The 23,874-nt window shown below is 38.0% G+C and overlaps 1 protein-coding gene across 1 annotated transcript in view; it reads right to left on the reverse strand.

Moving 5' to 3' along the window:
- Positions 1–1,012: 1,012 nt before the first annotated feature.
- The window catches only part of LOC124776275 (leukocyte elastase inhibitor-like), a 70,400-nt gene continuing 47,538 nt past the window's right edge, over positions 1,013–23,874 (reverse strand). The window contains exons 6-8 of the mRNA XM_047251179.1: positions 20,994–21,179; positions 13,295–13,433; positions 1,013–2,582 (exon numbers count right to left, since the gene is read on the reverse strand). Coding sequence (XP_047107135.1) covers positions 2,416–2,582; positions 13,295–13,433; positions 20,994–21,179 — 492 coding nt within the window. The 3' untranslated portion in view covers positions 1,013–2,415. The remainder of the gene's footprint in view (positions 2,583–13,294; positions 13,434–20,993; positions 21,180–23,874) is intronic.

Consider the following 23,874-nt stretch of genomic DNA (forward strand, 5'->3'; position numbering starts at 1 on the left):
TTGCCACACACTGTTGCATAATATTTTCAAAGCTTTCACATAGAAAGCCTGATTAAATGTCTGACCCTGTGGAACAAATTCTGAATGGACAACTCCTCTCATATTGAAAAAGCAAATCAACATTGTTTTACTGTTTGATTCCACCTGTCAGGCATTCCTGGGGTGAGGCAAACCTGAAGTCTCCCACTGACTTGATTGCTGCTTTTATTCAGGATTGTGAGTGTAGCGCCAAGTTTCATCATGTGTAGTAATTTTTGAAAAAGTTGGGTCACTTTGGGCCTCTTCTTTCAAAGCACAGCATGCTTCGTGACTGTTTTTTGTTCAGCAGTTAGCAGTTGTAGCACAAATTTAGCAGCCACCCTTTTCATTCCCAAATCGTGTCACTATTTGCTGTCATTGCAGTACAGGCCACGCCTGACAGCTGCACAATTTCTTCAATGGTCCGTTGTCAATCTCTATTGAGGATTGCATGAACAGTTTCAACATTTTCATGTGTTTGGGCCATGGAAGGATGACCAGAACAAAGTTTGGCATCAATTGACATTTTACTATTTTTTAAATGTGAAGACCACGCAAATACTTGACTTTTTCTCCATAGCATTGTCCTTGGACACCATTTTTAACATTTCAAGAGTTTCTGTACCACATTTTTGGAGCAAAAAGAAGAATTTCAACACTACACACTGTTCACAAAATCAGACATTGCAAAAATGAGTCAGGCAAAACAGTTGCCACTATAAACACAACTGAGACTATGTTCTGACTTTCTTCAGTGACTGTGCTCTGCTTATTGACTCTGGAATGTTTATTCTATGTGCCCCTTGCGGCAAAACACTGTACTACAAAAGCTCTTCTCACCAAAAAATTAGTTCAGTTTCTTTTGAGTATTCCCTCATATTCTGTTGACTTTTTTTACATAATTTTGTTTGGACAAAGGAAACATGGAAGCAATAAAAAGTGAACACAAAACTGAAGAGTAATCATGTGGAAATGCTAGAAATGTGAAAGTATATACAATTTTTTGGCACAGTAATCAAATAACAAGCATGAACATGCTGGATTGAAATGACGGACATTTTTATATTACTTAGTTAGATATTTCATAATATAAATGTTCACAACCTTTACCAACTCCTCTTGATTCAATTTGTTAACATGTCAACCTGTAAAGACCAGTAACTTGCTTACACTGTGAATTTAAGAGAAAATAATTTATTTGAATTACATTTCACTCTTCTCAGCAGCTGTTATTTGGAATGTAGTTCTTTTATAATACAGTTTCATTACCGAGACAGCAAACTACATTATCAATAAGTAAACAAAAATGACTCTATTCCTACTATACTCCTATTAAAAGCTGCCATTACAAATGTATTTCATAGGCATCCCCATTTGATGTACATTACCTAATTACTTCTCAAACAATGCCACATACACTTTATCAAGTTTCAGTTGACACATGATACAGTACATTACTTATAAAATGGTTATCATAATAAATGAAATCATGAAAGTTAGTGCCACATGCACAGATCTATGCTTTGTACAGGGCATAGACAACATCTTTGGCTTTCTACTCTAAAGAAACAGTGGACAATTTAAACAAATTTTGTCTTGGTAATGCTTATTTATCTCACATAGAATTTTTTTTGGTTGTGTGTTCGAAATTGTGCGTTCTTGTTTGAGGAAACATTTTAGTTAGTAATGTGGAAGAAACCTTTTTGATATTTGAGAACCCTTTAACACATACCAAAAGAACATATTACACATCATTACTGATTTACTTTCTAATGAGATGCAGGAGTGAGAGAGTTCCTGATGTCGAAACACACAACCAATGTCCCTGAACTTCCTCTGATAGGAGGGAGGAGGAATTAGTATTTAACATCCCATCGACAACGAGGTCATTAGAGCACAAACTCAGATTAGGGAAGGATGGGAAAGGAAATCAGTTGTGCCCTTTCAAAGGAGCCATCTCAGCATTTGCCTCAAGCAATTAAGGGAAATCATGAAAAGCGTAAATCAAGGTGGCCAGATGTGTGTTTGTACCGTCACCCTCCCAAATACGAATCGAGTGTGCTAACCCTTGCTCATTTCCTCTGATAGCTTGTTACACTATACATTTCTTGACTTCACAGATACTTGACTGATAATCATTTACATTTCCTCTACTTTTCTAAAAGGAACTTGTAAACCAAATACATATGTAATACTGGACAGTGACAGACACTTACAGTTATTACTATGAAGTGGCTGTGACATCCCCAAGACAAGACAAAAACTGCATTGATGTGTATTTAAACACTAAACACTCTCCTGTGCTTATTTGAGATGAGATGCACTTACAATGGATTCAGCATTAACAAAGGCACTTATGAAATTGGTATTTAACACATTTCTCTCACTTCTATATTACTATAGTTCATCTCGTAATAGATAGTTTGGTCGTTGTGTGGCATCAACAATTCTCCCAAAGAACAAAATTACATCACATGTCTTATCAAAAATGAAGTAAGAAAATGGGTGGTCTGCTCTGAATATCTTCTCTTGTTCCAAACTTCTCCTCATCCTGATTGGTGAAGCTGGCAGATGATCAAAAAAAATTACTAAAACCATGATACAATGAATTTCTATTTAATGGCTGGTAATTCTAAACTTTAGACAAACACTTGGAAACAGAATAAAACTGAAACCAACTTCCTGTAATTTCATAAGCAGAGATTTACAGTAATTCAGAAACAGAATTAATTTAAGTAGCATGTTTCCAATTAATCCACACAATTACTACTATCAGTTAAGCCATAATGACTATGGTCAGTATATGGCCCATTTCCTTACATGAGCCTTGTAAGTAAAACTATTGCCTTAGACAAGTGTATATTCAATTTGTGAATAAGCTACACAAGGAATAATTATGAACTGATAGATAATATGGTAAATTTAACATCAGAGCTATGCATTCTAGACATTTTATAATTCCTCTGACTTCTCTTTCAAATATAGAATACAGTTTAAGGTGACACTGTACTGGAACCATGTTTTTGTTACTTTTAATCTGATGGGGCATCACACATGGGATAGGTAAGCACTTTTAAAAATAACAGTGAAATTGCAGTATAGTGATACTTAGTGTCACTAAAACATACTAATTCTGCATATGATTAGCATATTGATCCAATATTTCCATCCAGATAAAATTTATGGAAGAGCATACATTCAAACAAAAATGTATTTAAAATGTTTTTAAATAAATAATTCATTTGAAGTAATGTAAGAATTTCTTTTTACTCAGAGAGAAAACACAGTTGTAAAATATTTGTAATGAAATAAAGGTCACATTTTAAATACAAGAAAAAATCTGATTTTTTTTCCTTTTTTTTAATTTTCACTTTGAAATATAACTCACACTTCATAAATTTTTCTGAGACTAGATAGAGGTAATGTGACGTTAATCTCCAAGAAAGTATAATGGGTATTTAATAGCAAAAATTGTTAAATCAATATCAAAAAGACTGTGTGTAGCAATAGGGGATCATCTGGGTTAAGAAGAGTGACAATATTGTCTAGCTTATTTGTGGTGGACAATATTAAATGTGGGTGTGTGCAGTTTCAGCACACTCAGCCCCATTGGCATAGCTGTCATTTCAATTTATACCAGAGTCAAACTTTATCAAACTTAAACCATAGAAACTCCAGATTGGAATATCAGCAATGAAAGGAAAAGATAGATTACTACTTACTATAAAGATGACACTAAGCTGCAGACACGCATAACTAAAAGACAAATTATATATAGAAACAAAGATGAGGTGACTTACCGAACAAAAGCGCTGGCAGGTCGATAGACACACAAACAAACACAAACATACACACAAAATTCAAGCTTTCGCAACAAACTGTTGCCTCATCAGGAAAGAGGGAAGGAGAGGGGAAGACGAAAGGAAGTGGGTTTTAAGGGAGAGGGTAAGGAGTCATTCCAATCCCGGGAGCGGAAAGACTTACCTTAGGGGGAAAAAAGGACAGGTATACACTCGCACACACGCACATATCCATCCACACATACAGACACAAGCAGACATATTTGGTCTTTAAATATTTGGTCTTGAAATATGTCTGCTTGTGTCTGTATGTGTGGATGGATATGTGCGTGTGTGCGAGTGTATACCTGTCTTTTTTCCCCCTAAGGTAAGTCTTTCCGCTCCCGGGATTGGAATGACTCCTTACCCTCTCTCTTAAAACCCACTTCCTTTCGTCTTCCCCTCTCCTTCCCTCTTTCCTGATGAGGCAACAGTTTGTTGCGAAAGCTTGAATTTTGTGTGTATGTTTGTGTGTCTATCGACCTGCCAGCGCTTTTGTTTGGTAAGTCACCTCATCTTTGTTTTTATATATAATTTTTTCCCACGTGGAATGTTTCCTTCCATTATATTGATAACTAAAAGACACTTACACATCATCTTTCGGCCACACATGACAGCAACCTCTAGCAGCTTGGACCAGAATGCAGCTGTGAAGTAGAATGGAAGCAGCAATCTGGAGGGGGCGGAGAAGGTGAAGAGAGAGTAGTGTACAGGTGTGGGGGGAGGGGGGAAGAACACTGCTGGAGTGAGCAGGCACTAGACTGCCACCAACAGGTGCAGTGTCGGGGTCAGGAGGCTGTGGGCAGGGAGCTGGAAGTGGGGCGGGGGGCAGGGGGCGGGGGGCGGGCGGTGGAACATGGAGTGAAAATGGAGAGGAGTGGGGAAAGATGGGAGGGGGGGGGGGGGAGGAGAATTGGCAGAGGGTGACACATGAAGAAGATAGGAGACAAGAACAGGGAGAAGGTGATAGGGCGGAGGGGATGGAAACTGTTGGGCGGAGGGCATGAGGACAGTATGTTACTGCTGGTTGAGACTGGGATAATTTTGGGAGTGGAGACTGTGTTGTAAGGGTAACTCCCATTTGGGCAGTTCAGAAAAGCTGGTGGTGCAGGGAAGGATCCATGTAGACCACGTAGTGAAACAGCCATTTAAATCAAGTATGTTGAGCTCAGCTGCATGTTGGGCCTCAGTGTGCCCACTTTGCTCTTAGCCACAGTTTGGAAGTGGTTGTTCATCCTGGTGGACAGCTGGTTGGCAGTCATACCAATCTAAGAAGCTGTGCAACAACTTCAGCAGAGCTGGTATATGACATGGCTGCTTTCACATGTGGTCTGGGCTCTCCTGTCACAGTATTACCCTACCCCAACAGAGGCAAGACCACCTATAAGCAGCCATGTCGTATACCACCTCTGCTGCAATCATCGTGGACCTTTGATATTGGTACGTCTACCAATCAGTTGTCCACACTATGAATGGCCACAACCAAACTGTTTTGTCTCCTACCTTTTCCTTTTCCACTCCCAGTTTCTCCCCCCCCACCCCCCCCCACCCCCACCCACCCACAGCCTTCGGGCACTGCACCTGTTGGCACTAGTTCTGGCACACTCCAGCAGGCAGCGCTCTTCTCTCCCCTCCTGTACATTCCAACCCCTTCACCTCCTGGCCACTCCAGATGACTGCTTCCATCGTATGTGACAGTTTTGTGTGTGTGTGTGTGTGTGTGTGTGTGTGTGCGTGTGCGTGTGTGTACGGATCTGTGTGTTTCCTTTTTTGATATGGGCTGTGGTCGAAAGCTGACGTGTGTCTTTTAGTTGTGCCTGTCTGCAACTTAATGTGTCATCTTTATGGTAAGTAGCAATCTATCCTTCCCTCACATTGTTTACTGAAATTAGGCATTTATTTATTTTCACTTTTTGTTACTTTTAAAATGGAAACTATAAGCGAACTGCAATAAATTTTATGATCACAAAGAATTTGGCAGTATGAACCCACATATCAGTATGGAGTGGATGCTTGTGCTGATTTGTTGTGAAGGGTGCCATGAAGCTGTTGTATCATATCCTGAGAGAATCTGGTCTACAGAAGTTGTAGCTGGTTCTTGCTCTCCTGAATACTGGAACTGGCATGGAGTAGACACCAGAGCTAGTTCCACGCATTCTATGGGGGAGAGACCTGGGAGCTTGCTGGACACAGGAATATCTAAACGTTACACAGACAGTTCACAGACACACATGCCATGTGTGAATGAGCACTGTCTTGTGAAAAATGGCACCATGATACTGTAGTACGAGAGTAACACACGAGGACAGAGGACATCTGTGATGTACTGTTGTGCCAACACAGTTCACTCAATTACTGCCAGCCATGACCTTAAGTTGTACGCTATGATTCCCATACCATAACACCAGAGGTAACACCACTGTGCCTCTCCCAAATATTAGAAGAATAGGACCTATTGAAAGCAGTTCCATCCAAATACTCACTGACCACAAATATTACTTTGTCTTTGGCTTAATTATGATTACCTGCTACACGCACGAAGTAATACATCGTGTTTATTGTTCTATTCCTTATGTATTTTTGCCAATTTGCTAGAAGTTTGACTGAGACTTACAATGATAAGCCACAATAAAACAATTCTTGTGCTGTGTGTAACTGACGTGTTTGGTGCATGGGTGTGATAATTACCAGATTACTACTGCACTTAAGCTTATTCTATCACACTTCTATTTTGGCACACATAAGTCAGATCACTGCAATGTCTGATCCATTTTTTAAATGTGTATGCTTCATCCTCTATCTCTACTACCTAATTTTAGAGCTTTAGCCTCTCCATCTTTACTTCACTTCCTTATACCCTTTCCCTTCATATGTTCTCCTTTTTCTTTCTACTATTACCTTAATCAGCCTATCCTAAACATCTCTTTCTAAATATGTTTATGAAATGTTGTATAAATTTTGTTAATAATGGAATTTTTGAGCAAGTTTCACCATTGCTGTGTCATTCTCGATTTTTTATTACTGTATTTCTTATTCTTATTTTTTTAATGTAATTTGGTTCTCACATGTTATGTTCCAAATTTTTCATCTTTGCCAAAGTTTTTTCCCCTCAGCCTTGAGTAATTCCACACCTGGTAACGAAATTTTAATATTTCTGTGAATTATTGCACTTTTTGAATTATTCAGCAAGATTATTCATTCCCATTGTGCTTGGTATTAGTGGTGTAGTCAGTACTTGGTATTACTAACCTTATCCCAGCATGGCATTTTACATTTTTATGTGGTCACCAGAGTTTAAGATTTCATTTCTGCACATATTTTTACCACTTACCTAGCCTTTTTTATGTGTTGTGAACTATGGTTTCATGTGTGCTCACTGCTTGGACTCCAATCAGACTGTATGATATTGTTAATGCTGTCTTGATCACCTGTCCCAGATATACCAATTAACGTGCACCTGTTTTTAGCATCACCAACTGTACTCTGTGATACTTTCATCTTTTGTTGTTGTTGTTGTTGTTGTGGTCTTCAGTCCTTTACTTTTAGCAAAGTTGTGCCACAAACTCCTCTTCTCCCCAATTCTATTCAATACCTCCTCATTAGTTATGTGATCTACCCATCTAATCTTCAGCATTCTTCTGTAGCACCACATTTTGAAGGCTTCTATTCTCTTCTTCTCCAAACTATTTATTGTCCATGTTTCACTTCCATACATGGCTACACTCCATACAAATACTTTCAGAAACGACTTCCTGACACTTAAATCTGTACTCGATGTTAACAAATTTCTCTTCTTCAGAAATGCTTTCCTTACCATTGCCAGTCTACATTTTATATCCTCTCTACTTCAACCATCATCAGTTATTTTGCTCCCCAAATACCAAAACTCCTTTACTACGTTGAGTGTCTCATTTCCTAATCTAATTCCCTCAGCTTCACCCGACTTAATTTGACTACATTCCCATTATCCTCGTTTTGCTTTCATTGATGTTCATCTTTATCCTCCTTTGAAAGGAGACACTGTCCATTCCGTTCAACTGCTCTTCCAAGTCCTTAGCTGTCTCTGGCAGAACTACAATGTCATCAGCGAACCTCAAAGTTTTTATTTCTTCTTCATGGATTTTAATACCTACTCCGAATTTTTCTTTTGTTTCGTTTACTGGTTGCTCAATATACAGATTGAATAGCATCATGGAGAGGCTACAACCCTGACTCACTCCCTTCCCAACCACTGCTTCCCTTTCATGTCCCTTGAGTCTTATAACTGGCATCTGACTTCTGTACAAATTGTAAATAGCCTTTCACTCCCTGTATTTTACCCCTGCCACCTTCAGAATTTGTAAGAGAGTATTCCAGTCAACATTGTCAAAAGCTTTCTCTAAGTCTACAAATGCTAGAAACGTAGGTTTGCCTTTCCTTAATCTTTCTTCTAAGACAAGCCGAAGGGTCATTATTGCCTCACGTGTTCCAATATTTCTGCGGAATCCAAACTGATCTTACCCGAGGTCGCCTTCTACCAGTTTTTCCATTCATCTGTAAAGAATTTGTGTTAGTATTCTGCAGTTGTGACTTATTAAACTGATAGTTTGGGGTTTTCACATCTGTCAACACCTGCTTTCTTTGAGATTGGAATTATTATATTCTTCTTGAAGTCTGAGGCAATTTCGCCTGTCTCATACATCTTGCTCACCAGATGGTAGAGTTTGGTCAGGACTGGTTCTCCCAAGGTTGTCAGTAGTTCTAATGTAATGTTGTCTACTCCTGGGGCCTTGTTTCGACTCAGGTCTTTCAGTGCTCTGTCAAACTCTTCACGCAGTATCGTATCTCCCATTTCATCTTCATCTACATCCTCTTCCATTTCCATAATATTGTCCTCAAGTACATCACCATTGTATAGACCCTCTTTATACTCCTTCCACCTTTCTGCTTTCCCTTCTTCCTTAGAACTGGGTTTCCATCTGAGCTCTTGACATTCATACAAGTGGTTCTCTTTTCTCCAAAGATCTCATTAATTTTCCTGTAGGCAGTATCTATCTTACCCCTAGTGAGATAAGCCTCTACATCCTTACATTTGTCCTCTAGCCATCCCTGCTTAGCCATTTTGCACTTCCTGTTGATATTTTTGAGACATTTGTATTCATTTTTGCTTGCTTCATTTAATGCATTTTTGTATTTTCTCCTTTCATCAATTAAATGCAGTATCTCTTCTGTTACCCAAGGATTTCTTTTAGCCCTCGTCTTTTTACCTACTTGATCCTTTGCTGCCTTCACTACTTCATCCCTCAAAGCTACCCATTCTTCTTCTACTGTATTTCTTTCCCCCATTCCTGTCAATTGTTCCCTTATGCTCTCTCTGAAACACTGTACAACCTCTGGTTTAGTCAGTTTATCCAAGTCCCATCTCCTTAAATTTCTGAGACATTTGTATTCATTTTTGCTTGCTTCATTTAATGCATTTTTGTATTTTCTCCTTTCATCAATTAAATGCAGTATCTCTTCTGTTACCCAAGGATTTCTTTTAGACCTCGTCTTTTTACCTACTTGATCCTTTGCTGCCTTCACTACTTCATCCCTCAAAGCTACCCATTCTTCTTCTACTGTATTTCTTTCCCCCATTCCTGTCAATTGTTCCCTTATGCTCTCTCTGAAACACTGTACAACCTCTGGTTTAGTCAGTTTATCCAAGTCCCATCTCCTTAAATTCCCACCTTTTTCCAGTTTCCTCATTTTTAATATACAGTTCATACAATAGATTGTGGTCAGAGTCCACATCTGCCCCTGGAAATGTCTTACAATTTAAAACCTGGTTCCTAAATCTCTGTCTTACCATTATATAATCTATCTGATACCTTTTAGTATCTCCAGGGTTCTTCCATGTATACAACCTTCTTTCATGATTCTTAAACCAAGTGTTAGCTATGATTATGTTGTGCTCTGTGCAAAATTCTACCAGGCGGCTTCCTCTTTCATTTCTTATCCCCAATCCATATTCACCTACTATGTTTCCCTCTCTCCGTTTTCCTACTATCGAATTCCAGTTACCCATGACTATTAAATTTTCATCTCCCTTCACTACCTGAATAATTTCTTTTATCTCATGATACATTTCATCAATCCCTTCATCATCTGTGGAGCTAGTTGGCATATAAACTTGTACTACAATAGTAGGCATGGGCTTCGTGTGATATCTTGCCCACAATAATGTGTTCACTATGCTGTTTGTAGTAGCTTACCCGCACTCCTATTTTTTCATTCATTATTAAACCTGCTCCTGCATTACCCCTATTTGATTTTGTATTTATAACTCTGTATTCACCTGACCAAAAGTCTTGTTCCTCCTGCCACCGAACTTCACTATTCCCACTATATATAACTTTAACCTATCCATTTCCCTTTTTAAATTTTCTAGCCTACCTGCCCGATTAAGGGATCTGACATTCCATGTTCCGATCCGTAGAACACCAGTTTTCTTTCTCCTGATAACGACTTCCTCTTGAGTAGAAGTTCTTTGGATCTATACACTGACGAGTGAAATAGAATCTCCTCCAACATTAAAGCCAACTGTGGCATTTTGTGACAATATGGGAGCTATTAAACTTGCAAAAAATAATGACACCAGTGTAAGATCCAAATATATTGGCATAAGGCATCACTTTATAAGACATCATGTGGAACAGGGAAATATAATCCTTAGTTATCAATGCACAGAAGAAATGTTATCTGATCTCCAAACCAAGCCTCTCAGTTAGGACAAATTTCAGAAGCTGGTGAAACATTATGGTTTAACCTGGGATGTATAATATGGAGTATCCGAAAAATATTTGTTCAAGGGGGAGTGTTGGGGATATGTGAACAAACATTTTCCAGTGTACATAATGGCGCACAAGATATGATGTGCAGAGTGCATTACACTCTGTGGAATATACATGTTCCATGTTTGTGTATGGTCAATGTAATATATTTGTGTAGCCAAATGTATTAATAGGTGTTGTGCAGATAAAGCAAAAGTGTATTTTGTCTCTTAAATAGTTGTTACTTGTCATTTAACTGCATTAATCTGCATAAACTACAACAGAACTGACCCATCTACTGCAGTCCATCACAGTATTGTCCTATCCCATCAAACACAGGGCCACCTGTAAAAGCAGCTGTTTTATATACCAGCTCCACTGCAATTTCTGTACAGCAGTTTTCTGTGGGTATGACCACCAAACAGCTGTCCATCTGAATGGTTGAAACACTCCCAACTGTGGCCAAGAGTAGAGTAGTGGCAAAACATGTTGCTGAGCATAAAATGCTTCATTTCAATGGCTGCTTCACAATCCGTGCCATTTGGATCCTTCTGTCCAACAGCATTTTTTTCCCAACTACATTGATGGGAGTTGTTTCTGCAATCCTCCTGGACTCAAACTGCTGTCTACTCCTCCACAACCATTACTACCCTGTCACAGGATTCAATCTTCACTCATCCTGCACACAACCACTTTCCCCACAGCCCCCCTTTCCTCTATTCTGTTACCCCCTCCCAATCCACATCATCACCATCATGTGCTGCACAAACTCAATGGTGCTGGTGCCCATCTCTCATTCCTATCAGGCACATCTTCCCCTCCTGCATTCCTACCCTGTGCACCTACTGCCTTCCTCTGAGCTACCAGCCACCCCTTCCCAATGCTCCCTCCCACTTAACACCTCTTGTTCTCCTGCTCTTCCACTCTATCTGACAGTTCCTGACTCCCCAGTCAAGCTGCAGAGCGGCAGTCCTGGCATTGTCAAAAAAGTATTCTTCCAAAAGCTAGCAAATTGCAATCTTCTTTATGTGCCCGTCAATGACTTGACACCACTTCTGCTCAGCAAACTGTTACCCGAGCTTCTACCAGGATGTTTTATTGCCATACCTATATGCCCAACCAATATTTCACACAGTTTATTTATCTTATTTTAGCGTCATGGGGATTTCCCACAAAAAATCCTTGTCGTCAAATTTCTTCCTTTCACATTTTTTTCTTGAGGACTCATGCTTGCCTACTTATACTTATAAAATCAGTCTTTCTTCAGATACAATTGTTTGACACCAGTCATCTTCAAAATAGTCCTCTTCAGTCTCTACACACCTCTCACAACACTGTTGCCATTGCTGGAAAGCCTCGTTTGGTATGGTATGCAGCTGCTCCGTCAAATTCTGCATAATGTCGTCCCTGTTCTGAAGTCTGGTCCTTTTCAGAGTCTTTTAAGTTAAGGGAAAAGCCAGAAGTCACTTGGTGCAGGGTCACACGAACAGGGAGGCTGACAAACCACAGCCATGTAAATCCAGAACTCATCACCAGTGATCACTGTGTTAAGTTGGGATTACTGTTCACAGTATCCAGCATTTCCTGTGCAATTTCTGACAAGCTGCTCCTCCTCAGTTGTTAGCAATTTTGGCACAAATTTTGCTGAAAGACTCCTAAGGTCCAAATGTTCCGTTAAATTGGAATAAACAGATTCAGCAATAATTTTAACCTCACCTGCAAGTTCTTTAACTGTGATTAATCTATCTTGCATCAGCAGGGTCCTCATGGGACCAGGAACCTCATTTCCAGATGCTGAGGGCTTACCTGAAGAGCAGCCATCTTTGAGGTGGTGGTACCACTCCTTTACCTCTGTGGTACTCACTGCTTTTTCCATAAACAGGTGTCAAATTTTGTGGATTGTTTCAACTTTATAATCGCCAAGCTTAGAACAAAATTTGATGGATAACATTGTTCCACCACTACAAAGTCCGACGAATACCATTTACATGTATTCGCTTGTCAAAAGCTAGCTGGTACGTGTATTCACTTGTCAAAAGCTAGCTGGTACGTGTATTCACTTGTCAAAAGCTAGCTGGTACGTGTATTCACTTGTCAAAAGCTAGCTGGTACGTGTATTCACTTGTCAAAAGCTAGCTGGTACGTGTATTCACTTGTCAAAAGCTAGCTGGTACATGTATTCACTTGTCAAAAGCTAGCTGGTACATGTATTCACTTGTCAAAAGCTAGCCGGTGACTAGTTGTTTCTGCAGCCATGGAAAAAAAAAAAAAAAAAAATCAGGCATGTGGAGTATGTATGCCTAAGAAAATAGAATGTGCGGGCACCCCAGTACCATTGTTGGTTTTAGCAGTAAAAAAATATGGTCAGACCTTTTTCAACAGTCTTCATGTATCATTTTTCTCCGGTGTTGTACTCATTCACCACATGAAATGAATCATTGGAGAAGAAACTGGTATCTTTCAAGAAAGAAAAATGAATATTTTGGACATAGAAAGATAGGGCACATTACTCATCCACTTGCAATATTTAGACATTATGTAAGAGAAATAACTAAGTCATTGTAATGAGCATGTGGCACTGTCTTTATTTTTGATAGTGACAGTGATCAAACTACAATAAAAAAAACAGTTAAAGTAGCTACTTACTTGTTGAGGCAGCTGCTTCTGTGCCCTTTTCATTCACTTCAATGAAAGTTCTCTGCTTCACTTGGCTCACAAAGAGACCAGTATCAGAAATTCCACTGAAGTCTGCCAAGTTTCTGTCAAACATATCACTTAATCCCAACTGAAATAATCAATTATTTTATCTGAGTGTCCTGGTATGGATGGGAAGAATAAGAAAACAGTCCAAAGAAAGCAAAGTCTAGCAACAAAAATAAATAATGAAATTCAGTCATATAAATAGGTGCATTATACAGTAATGTGGGAAAACAAGAATGAAATATTTATTCTGATTGAAAACTATGTAGTTACTAAACAATGATTTACCAAGAGGGAAAAAAACCTTCAACTCACTGAAGAAACAGTAGAAGGATATAATAGAGAAAGAAATCTGCTCTCATACCTGATGGATCACAACAATGATCACTTTATTGAGATCAAATTTAATATGTATGAAACATACTTTTTATCTTCTTCATAGAGGAGAAAGACTAAAGAGTTTAATGACTATCCTCATCTAATGTATCTAGTTCATAACTGTGACCTGAATTACTAACTAATGAAAACTGTATTATTATTAAGTCCTTCTAAAAGATACTTGCTGGAGGCTGTAAAATGAAAACTGCTGAGGGATATGGATATACATCCATCTGATAGAGGGAGCATGTGAATGCACTGACTGTCCACAGCAGTCAGTAATGCTGAAAGCAGAGAAATGGACTCTTGAAAACAAGAGAAAAAGGATGCAGCACATTTTCTTACAGTGAAAAGAGTGCGGGAATGGAAATTCATTGATGAATAGCTGAAGTGTATGGACATCAATGAATGTCCATTGGAATTCCGATGCTCAATTCAGCCTGCAACTAAGGCTGCCATCATAGCTCTATTTTCAATAATGAGGGCATTTTCAATAATGAGGGCATTCACCTGTTGGACAAAAGTATCAGTAATGTGGTGTGGTGTACCACATTGTATGCCACTTGCCTGATGATATTTGTCCTTCCTTGAATTCCTTGTGCCATGGCTTGGGCTGTAGTTCAAGATGGTGGCCAGAGTGAAAGTTCCTAGAGTATAGTCACAAAAAAACTGAATTGGGCAGCAAAAAAGCACGTGTGTACAAAGTGCAAAACTGAAATTATCTCAAGTTTGCAATTCACTGTTGGCAAATTAAAAATGAATATCTATAAACTTCAGGGAGAAAAAATTGTGTTGTTGTTATAGCAAAATTCAGCAAATCTTCTGCAACACAGCTCAAGTGAACTAAGAAAAGCAGACGAAAGTGCCATATAAAAACAGAAGATGAAAACTACTGAAGACTGTGGCATACAAAAATTTAGTGAAAGACTTTTTTTCCAAATGCTTTCTAATGCTGATTGTAGAAAGTTGTGAACAGTGTGGAACCACATGGCAAGATCAAAGACTGCACAAGTAAGACAAGATAGTAAAGAATTTTACAACAGAAAAATAACCAACATAATGTGAATGTCAACAGTATTCATTTACCGACTATTAGAAATTTTTCTGACAAAAAGAATGGAGTAGAAAATGTGAATCTAGACAGCAATCTTCCCAAACAATTACATGTAAAATTGACATTTACACTAATAGCCAAGGGTGAGGAATAGCCTCTGAATTATGAAGTATGTGTAGACATGCATGGTAAATCCAAGCGCAGATTTCTCCAACATAACAGCAGTCACGAAAAAAATTCAAAACAATAGCGATTTTCATTTCTTTCTGGCAGGGACAAATGATGTAGGATGACACACACAAACACACACACACACACACACACACACACACACACACACACACACACACACACAGTGAGAAAAATTTTGTGCTTTCCCTTGAACAGTAACTGCACAAATTCAGAAATATAAATGTGATCGTTTTTTCTGCGCTGATCATCACGACCTACACAAATGGTCCTGTGTGAATGAGGAAGTGGTGAAAATAAATAAAGATGTGCAAAATGTACAGAGGGAATTTTCTACCATGACCAAGAGCAGTGACAAAAATGTTTGTTTACAGGAAGTAAACATTCCAGCAGTTCCAACTTGGACTGCTACATTGTTTCTAATTTGGATATGCACATGCAGATGAGTGTTCACTTTAGAATGAAAGCAAAGTCTAACATTTTGAAAATTAGGTAAGACTGTATACTGAAACTTCCTGGCAGATTAAAACCGTGTGCCGGACTGAGACTCGAACTCGGACCTTTGCCTTTCGTGGGCAGGTGCTCTACCAACTGAGCTACACAAGCACGACTTACGCCCCATGCCTTATGCAGGCAAGTGCAGGAACAATATTAAAGAATATAGTATCAGGGAAACTTTAAATATTTAAGATTCTAGTTGTTCTCTTCCACTTTATGTGTATGATATTGAGTTTATTATTTAAGACTGTAGCTGCGCCTTGTAATCCGACTGCATTACTGTTATCTGTGTTGTACTACGAGTAGTGTGTAACGTTGACCCAAAAAAACAATGCTGTCCTCCATTCACTAAGGTCAAAATTTTGACAGTCGTAAATATGTCTTTGTCTGATTTATGTATGTTAAGAATAATACCACACATGTTATTTTGGACACTAGAATATATATCCAGACATCACTGGAAAAATGGATATTAACGTTCCTAGACACAGCCTGACAAAAAAAGTGATCAAAGTGAACTGTCTGAAGTTTGTCTGAACTGTCTTATTATGATCTGATCATGCCTCTCAACAATTTCAATTTGGTAGTTGGCAACCAATTCCACACTATGAAACATTGTTTTGATACACTTAACATTGAAATTCATATTAAGATTATGATTTAAAAACTGTATAACTGGTGAATATAAGTTAATTTGTGCATGTAATGTGAACATTAGTTTTAATATTTTTATTTCAACTGTAACACACTATCGCTGAGAAAAACTATTCTGCTGTTTGTGGACAATGGCATGTAAGGAATCTTAATCTGCCCTTTACAGTGGACATTCTCTGCTCTTCATACACCTGTGTTTTTCTCTGATGAATTTCTGTTTCCCACTCTCCTCCTGCTGGCAGGAAACTTGCCACAACCTTTGACGTTCTTTTGAAACCTCTCTTTCTCTGTTTTCAGCATAACTGAGTGCAGTGGATGATTGACGTGTGTAATTGCTCACTCTGTCATCACATGGGTGTGCACCCATATCCCTCTACAGCCAGTCTGGGGCCTCAGTGCTCTTACAGGGGCCACACATTCTTCCACAGGTAATGATTTTATGATTCCTTCAGCAGTTTTCATTCTACAGCCTCTGGCTGATTTCTCTATAAAGGACCCTAATAAGAAGTAATAAGAGCAATACATTTACTACCACATACTATTTATGCCTTGTTCATTTTCCTTGTTTGATTTTTGTAAACATATATGGTACCTTTTTGATAAAATCATTGTTTACTGTATAACTTCTCAAAGAACTATTGTTTTCATATTTGTGGAATACTGAGATCTTTTAATATGATGCCTCAAGTCTTGTATCTGCTTCCAACAAATCCAGCAATAAAGTAAAAGAAATGTGGAATATTATAAAAAGGGAAGAGGGGAAATCAAAGCTACACACACGAACATAGAAATCAAACTCAACAATGAATTTATATCTGACTGATGACCTCAGAAGTTAAGTCGCATAGTGCTCAGAGCCATTTTTGCTCAGAATCTATATCTAATCCCGAAGTTAGAGTGAGCTCTTTCAAAATATTCTTTAGGAGCATAGCTGAAAAACTGGTCAAAAATAATCCCAACACAAACTACCAACCAGCAAACAAAAAATATCACACATGTTGCAGAATCAATTTTCATTACCAAAGTCACTGAAAATGATGATGCAAAGGCCCTCAGAGAGTTAAAAAATTCATATTCAGCTGGAATTGATGGTATCCCAGCAGCTGTCATCAAAAATTGTGTACACACAATTGCTGAACCATTATGTGACTGTTCTTTTCAGGTAGGTACTTTCCCTGAAGCTCTGAAACTTTCTAAACTAATTCCTGTCTTCAAAAAAGATGATGATAAAGATATGAATAACTACAGGCCTATCTCAATCTCATCCTGCTCTTCTAAAGTTTTTGAAAAAATAATGTACAAAAAACTGATTGACTTCATTGGAAAAAAAATAGATTTACTAAGTTTAGCTCAACATGGGTTCAGTAGCAATGAATCTACTGAAACTGCAGTATATAACTGCATAAATACGCTCTTAGATCTGTTAGATAAAAAACAACCCATAACAGGCATATTTCTGGATCTGTCAAAGGCTTTTGACACTGTTGACCACAAAATATTGCTGGAAAAAATGGAACACTATGGTATCAGAGAAATTGTAAAGCAAGGTGTACCACAAGGCTCAGTATTGGGAAGTAAGGTGTACCACAAGACTCAGTATTGGGACCTCCACTTTTCCTCCTGTATATTAATGACTTGAGCCTGAATGTGGATTCACACAAAACAATAATATTTGCTGATGACACAACTGTACTCCTCAAAGGGGAGAATACAGAGGCTGTTCAGAAAGCTGTGAACTTGACCAAAATCAACAGATTAACTATCAACACCAAAAAGACAGCTTCCATGAACTTTCACACAACACAAAATGCAAATTAGGACTCAGCCACTTGTCACTGTAAATAACCAGCCAATAGATACTGACACTGTTTTCAAATTCCTGGATCTGTGGGTTCAAGATAACCTGAAATGGAATACACATACAGGAAAGATAAATGCCAGAATTAGTTCTGGCTGTTATGCATTGAGTGTACTGAAATCATGTGCTAGCCTGAAAACATTAACCAGTGCATACTACGCTTACATAGAAGCCCTCGTAAAATATGGTGTGATATTTTGGGGAAATTCTCCAACTGCCCTGAGCACATTCAAAATCCAGAAGAGAGCAATGAGGATTATTACCGGGAGCAAACCCAGAGACTCCTGCAAACCCATCTTCAGAAAGTTGGAAATCCTTTCACTGTCTTGCCTATACATTCCCAAGACTAAAATTTTTCAGAAACCACTTAGTGCCAACTGACTCCATACATAAACACAAAACCAGGAAAAACTCAGATGTGCATGTTTTATGTACAAACACTCAACTGTGTAAAAATGGAGCTTTCCACAGGTGCCTTCAACTGTTCAACAGTCTTCCCACTAGTATTAAGTCCACTGAAGACAACATAAAATTTAGCAAAGCCGTGAAGTCATATTTGTTGTTTCACTGTTTTTACTCCATAAATGAATATCCAGAACAGTAATCTTGCTATTTATGTTAAACTGAAAACATTGAGCAATGGAGTGAAGTAAACTTAAACAATCTTTGCTATAGAATACATTAGGATACTATATGTTAACAATGTTAACTGATATTTTCTGACATCTGTAACACACTGTGTACCATCAGATCACATGGAATAAATAAATAAATAAACACCCTAATTCTTATACATTTGAAGATATAATTTCTTCAAAGAAAGTTCCCTGAAATAGTCATCCAAAAGGATACACTTTCCAGTCAGATGACTAAGGCAGTCATCACCTATGCTAGGCAAACAAGTGAAGATAGCAGAAGGCTGGCACTGAGGGAAGACAGGTCCAGTGATATGACCTTGTATTTAAATTAGGTATCTGTTTGATCTTTATAAGAACAACAATGCAGGAGAATAGGAAATAATGGAACTTTGAAGTTTTCCCAAAAGGGGGACCACATGGCTGAGTTGGTGGTTGGAATTCAATATTGGCTCAGCATTGAACTTCACAATCACAAGTTTATATGAAAGTGAAAAATTGCTGGAGTAATATGTTAATTAAAAGTTGATTTTATTCTGAATTCTGAGGCATGTGAAGGAAACAAATAAATTTCCTAGTTACTTTAATTTTTGTGGGATAACTAGTTTAGTATAATATGTCTGCCAGTGGCCTTATAGAGCCAGTATTCATCAAAGAAGTTGTATCAAGTGAATAATATAATACCTTATTGTTCAACTGAGCCATTTGTTCAGCTCTGCTGAAGTGTTTTCTCCACAGATTTTAACCACTACCACATTACCATTAAAATAAGTGGTCACTGCTGCACAGCATATTTGTTGGAAGATGGAAAGAACAGTAAGAAAGTGTTGCATATTTGACTGGATCCTTGTATGTATCATCATTACACTTACAAGGAGATGCCCTAGGGCAGGGATTGACTTTTGAAATTATCTATGTAGGTTATGGTCCTTAGTATCACACCTTTCAGTCATTCATGAAAGTGGGCTCTCATTTGTGAGTAATCAATGAGAAATGAATTCACATGATTCACTTCAGCCTTAAATATAAGAACACTGAGCAGAGTAGCAGTGTTGCATAGGAATCAAGGAATATTCCTGATCTGCAGAAAGTTGCAGGTTTGAATAATGTCAGGTGCTTCATTATTTTTTACTTTTTAATTTTTATTGAAAAGGCTATTTTGATTCAACTGATTACTTTAAATGTAGCTTTTTAAAAATTTCTAATCCTTTGTTGCATCATTTTAATCCTCATATTAACTTTTCAAGTTGCTCTCATTTTTTTCCTTCCCAGTATTGTTTTTTATTTGGAATCTTTTTCCACATCATTTTAGTTACTGTCATATATTAACTCTGATTTAATTTCTTCCATTTTATCAGTTTATATTCACTGCTGTTCATTCACTATTTCTATTCCTCATTTTGCTTGAATTTTGCTTCATTTAAAATCCATTCTTTCCTATATATCTTCATCTGCATTATTTTGTCCTTAGTGCAACAAGACATATGGTTGAATTGTTTGTATGACAATATCCATGAAAAAAGTCTACATCTTGTGGGAGTGAAAAAGACAATTTTACACCCAGTATAGACACATTACTTTATCTTTTGTTTCTCAAGAGATAGATCAGTATTTTCAAACATTTAAATATTGTGACAGATACATAAAAATAATTATAATCATCTGGGCAAAGATTCCAAATGAAAAATGATAGGAAGAAAAAAGGGGGAAAATGGAGAAGTTAATACAATGATTAAAATGATGCAAAAAAGGACTAGAATTTAAACAGAGTACATTTAGATCAACTAACTGATTAAATGTAATGCTCAAAGTCATTTTGATACACATTTGAAAGTAAAGAACTACAAAGCAACTGACAGAATTTGAGCACATAATCTTTAGCATGTCAAGAACATATCTTACCCCTACATTACACAACCTCTGTGCATAATTACTAATTAACTTAGATTTAAGGCTCTAGAGTAGCCACAATATTCACTTTCATCTATTACTCGCAAATGATGGCCTACTTTCATGAATGACCATAAGGTAACTACAATAACCTACATGGCGGATGATTTCAAAAGCTCAATCCCACCTCTGGGGTTCTCTCCTTGTTAGCTCTAGGAGAGTTAGCATGCACCCCAGAGCATCTAACATGTGACATATTGCCTATGAATCCATTCCTATAATATACTGTGTACTACTTCTCACTCTCATTTACAATAATAAGATTAGTTACTGTGGCTAACTATCATTTCAAATACATGTAATTTAGTAACTGTAATATAAATGAAAGTCTTAATCCTTGGTTATTGTGCCTTTGACAGTTAATATTAAAAAAGAACAAACAATTTGAGTCACGAATATGTGGACCTTAAAGTAAGAAACTACACTGACCTTAATAAGCGTAGGATTCAAATTTATGTCATTTTTTAGCATGAATCGAGGCAATGTAACTTCTACCTCAGCAGGATATATTGTTCTCAAAGCCTCTATAATATCTGCAACACGAAGTTGATTTTCCAGCATTCTCAAACCATCAATCTTGCGTGGCAACAAAATTACCATACTCAGGTTCCGCCCCTAAATGAGAAATTTTCAGTAAGTTCATTTTGTACATTAGCTTTACATAGAAAACTGAAAAACAAGACTAAACCAAACAATGAAAAATCCATGATGGAATGTAACAATATTATGAACAGGATAGTTGCTACTTACCACTAGTCGCTACTCAAACAGAAAGATTGTCAGAAAGTGAGCTTTCGACCAACAAGGCTTTTGTCAGAAACAGACAACACAGACATGCACATGTGCACGCGCACGCACACGCGCCCGCGCACGCACATGCTCAGTCTCTGACTGCTGAGGCCAGACTCAGAATCATATCTGTACAACAGGCATATGGCCAGACACAACAGCCAGAGACAGAGCCCGAAACTGTGGTTGTGTGTTAGTGCATGCGAGGGTGTGAGGGTGTGCGAGGGTGTGAGTGTTTGGTGTCTATTTGTGATGAAGGCCTTGCTGGCTGAAAGCTCACTTACTGAGAGTCTTTTTGTTGTGCCTATCTGTGACTTAGCATCTCTGCTATATGGTGAATAGCAACTATCCTTTTCATACTAATGAAAAGTAAGACTCCCACTTCTGAAAAATAACACAATGTCACTTATAGGCATTCCCCTACATTATTAACTCCTTAATGTTTTCCAAAAAATATTTTTTTAATGTGATTGTTAAATACATGGTTTATTTTTCATGAGTAGTAAATACTTTCTTTAACCAAATAGTGGTTTGAGGATAACTGCTTTACTGGGCACAGTACTGTTTGAGATGATGTATCGTTGCCTCATCTAACCTAAGGATGAATAAACTCATCCAGTTAAGAAGTAGCGAATGGGACAGTATCCATGTTACAGGGCAATTTCATTCTCAAAAGCACACTGTCCTAGTAGTCCCCTGTTGTACACGCTTTACCCAATTGATTTTCCAACAAGTCCACGAGTTCAGCTCATACTATAGACAAATGACATTGTTTCATATTAAAGTAGCATAAATGTCTAGCTCCTGAGTGCAGGCCCCGGACTTCCTGCAACAACTTAGTGACATGGGTGGCAAAACAGAAGGTTCCCTCAATGCAACAATGAGCCATGTAATCATTATGACATGACACTCAGTCCCCATGGAGCTGTGGCAAATGAGATCTTGGGTGGAGCTGTGCAGTTGGGACGCACAGTCAGGTACCTAGCTGTCACTTTCAAAAGGTGCCAAACTTGAACACCAAAATTTTGAAGAATTGTGTGTGAAAGTGACAGGAAGGCTGCACAAGATCTACCTACTGCTAAAGCTGCAGGACCTGGGATCTGTTCTGTACAAGATGCTGCTGCATCCAATTTTGGAATGTGCAGTAATAGTCTAGGAAACAAGAAATGATACATGTATCTATCACCCACAGGGGATGCAAAACTAAGTTCTTAAACTCACAATGCACCTGCCTCAGGCTCTCCTGACATCCAAACTCTACAATGTAAATACTTATGTCTGTGAAAAGTTCAGGTGATCAGAGAGTGACATCTACAGGAACTGTAGAATATCCTGGAACTGACATCTCCAACCTGGTCATCTCAGTGCAATGCCACAATGCCCTTTGATTGTTGCATCCACTGGAGACATATTAGCATCCTTCAGGATACTAATACAACTTTTTTACATGTTTCAGATAGGCCCACGAAAAAACTGTCAGAAGGAAAGCTTCTAGTATTGGATCAACAAAAATTTTTGAAGGAATAGCCCTGAGGACCTTAACAGGAGACAAGGAGCCTGTGTGATGTTACTGCCGCGGGATGGACAATCTACCAGGTCTGTTGTGGGCCAGTATGAATGTATGTTGGAATGCAAGCTGTCACATGGCTGTGACAGGCAAGCATAGCAGAAGTAAAGGTGGCTAGTAAGCCAGGAGGCCCAGCAGTCACCAGGGTTTTCCAGTCAGGAAGAGGGGTTTATTCCAGTGACATGGTCACAGGGCGAGCTAATATGGAGGCACCTGTAAGGTGAAATGTCGTCACTAATATGATTTTAAAGAAAATACATTACAACTCATTACAAGCATGCTAGAGAAAAACCAAGTAGAGAAAAACCAAGACAGTTTTGAAACCACGGCAGTGGGCCAAGCTCATTGAACATAAAGACATGTCTGAAGCTTTGTTAGAAAGTTATAGACACTACTACCATTATTTTTTATAGTAAATAGCAACAACTGAATTCACCCCAAAATTCGCACGCATGATACACCAGATGAAAGAGGATAATGCCTGCGATATAATTAACAGATTATTCTTCTAATCAGACAACTATAAAAAATGTTATAAACAGTTTAGTTTATTTAAGTAAGTAGTGCCATAACTATGAACTAGTCCACAGAGACGCAAGTTATCTTCTCAGCATGAGTTTCTTTCTTTAATATTCCAATAACTTTCAATGTGTATTCAATTGTACTTGTGATTTATACTTAGTGTTTTGACTAGTATAAAGTGTGATGATTTGTGTGTTTGATATTTGCTTAAAACTGTTAAAATAATGTACAAATGAATCTATTAAGAGACTAGAAAATGACTGCAAATATTTTCAAATGTTTCATCATAAGCAATTATATAAAACTATAAGAAAATTATGAATGATGGTCAGGATGAAAGTATCTGCACTGAATCGAGGAGTGGTCAATAACCGAACGCTTGAAAAGCATGCGGGGCAGAGCTTATGGTCTTTTGAATGACATCTTGTATCT

This window comes from Schistocerca piceifrons, chromosome 2 (assembly GCF_021461385.2).
Source record: "Schistocerca piceifrons isolate TAMUIC-IGC-003096 chromosome 2, iqSchPice1.1, whole genome shotgun sequence".
Lineage (NCBI taxonomy): Eukaryota > Metazoa > Arthropoda > Insecta > Orthoptera > Acrididae > Schistocerca > Schistocerca piceifrons.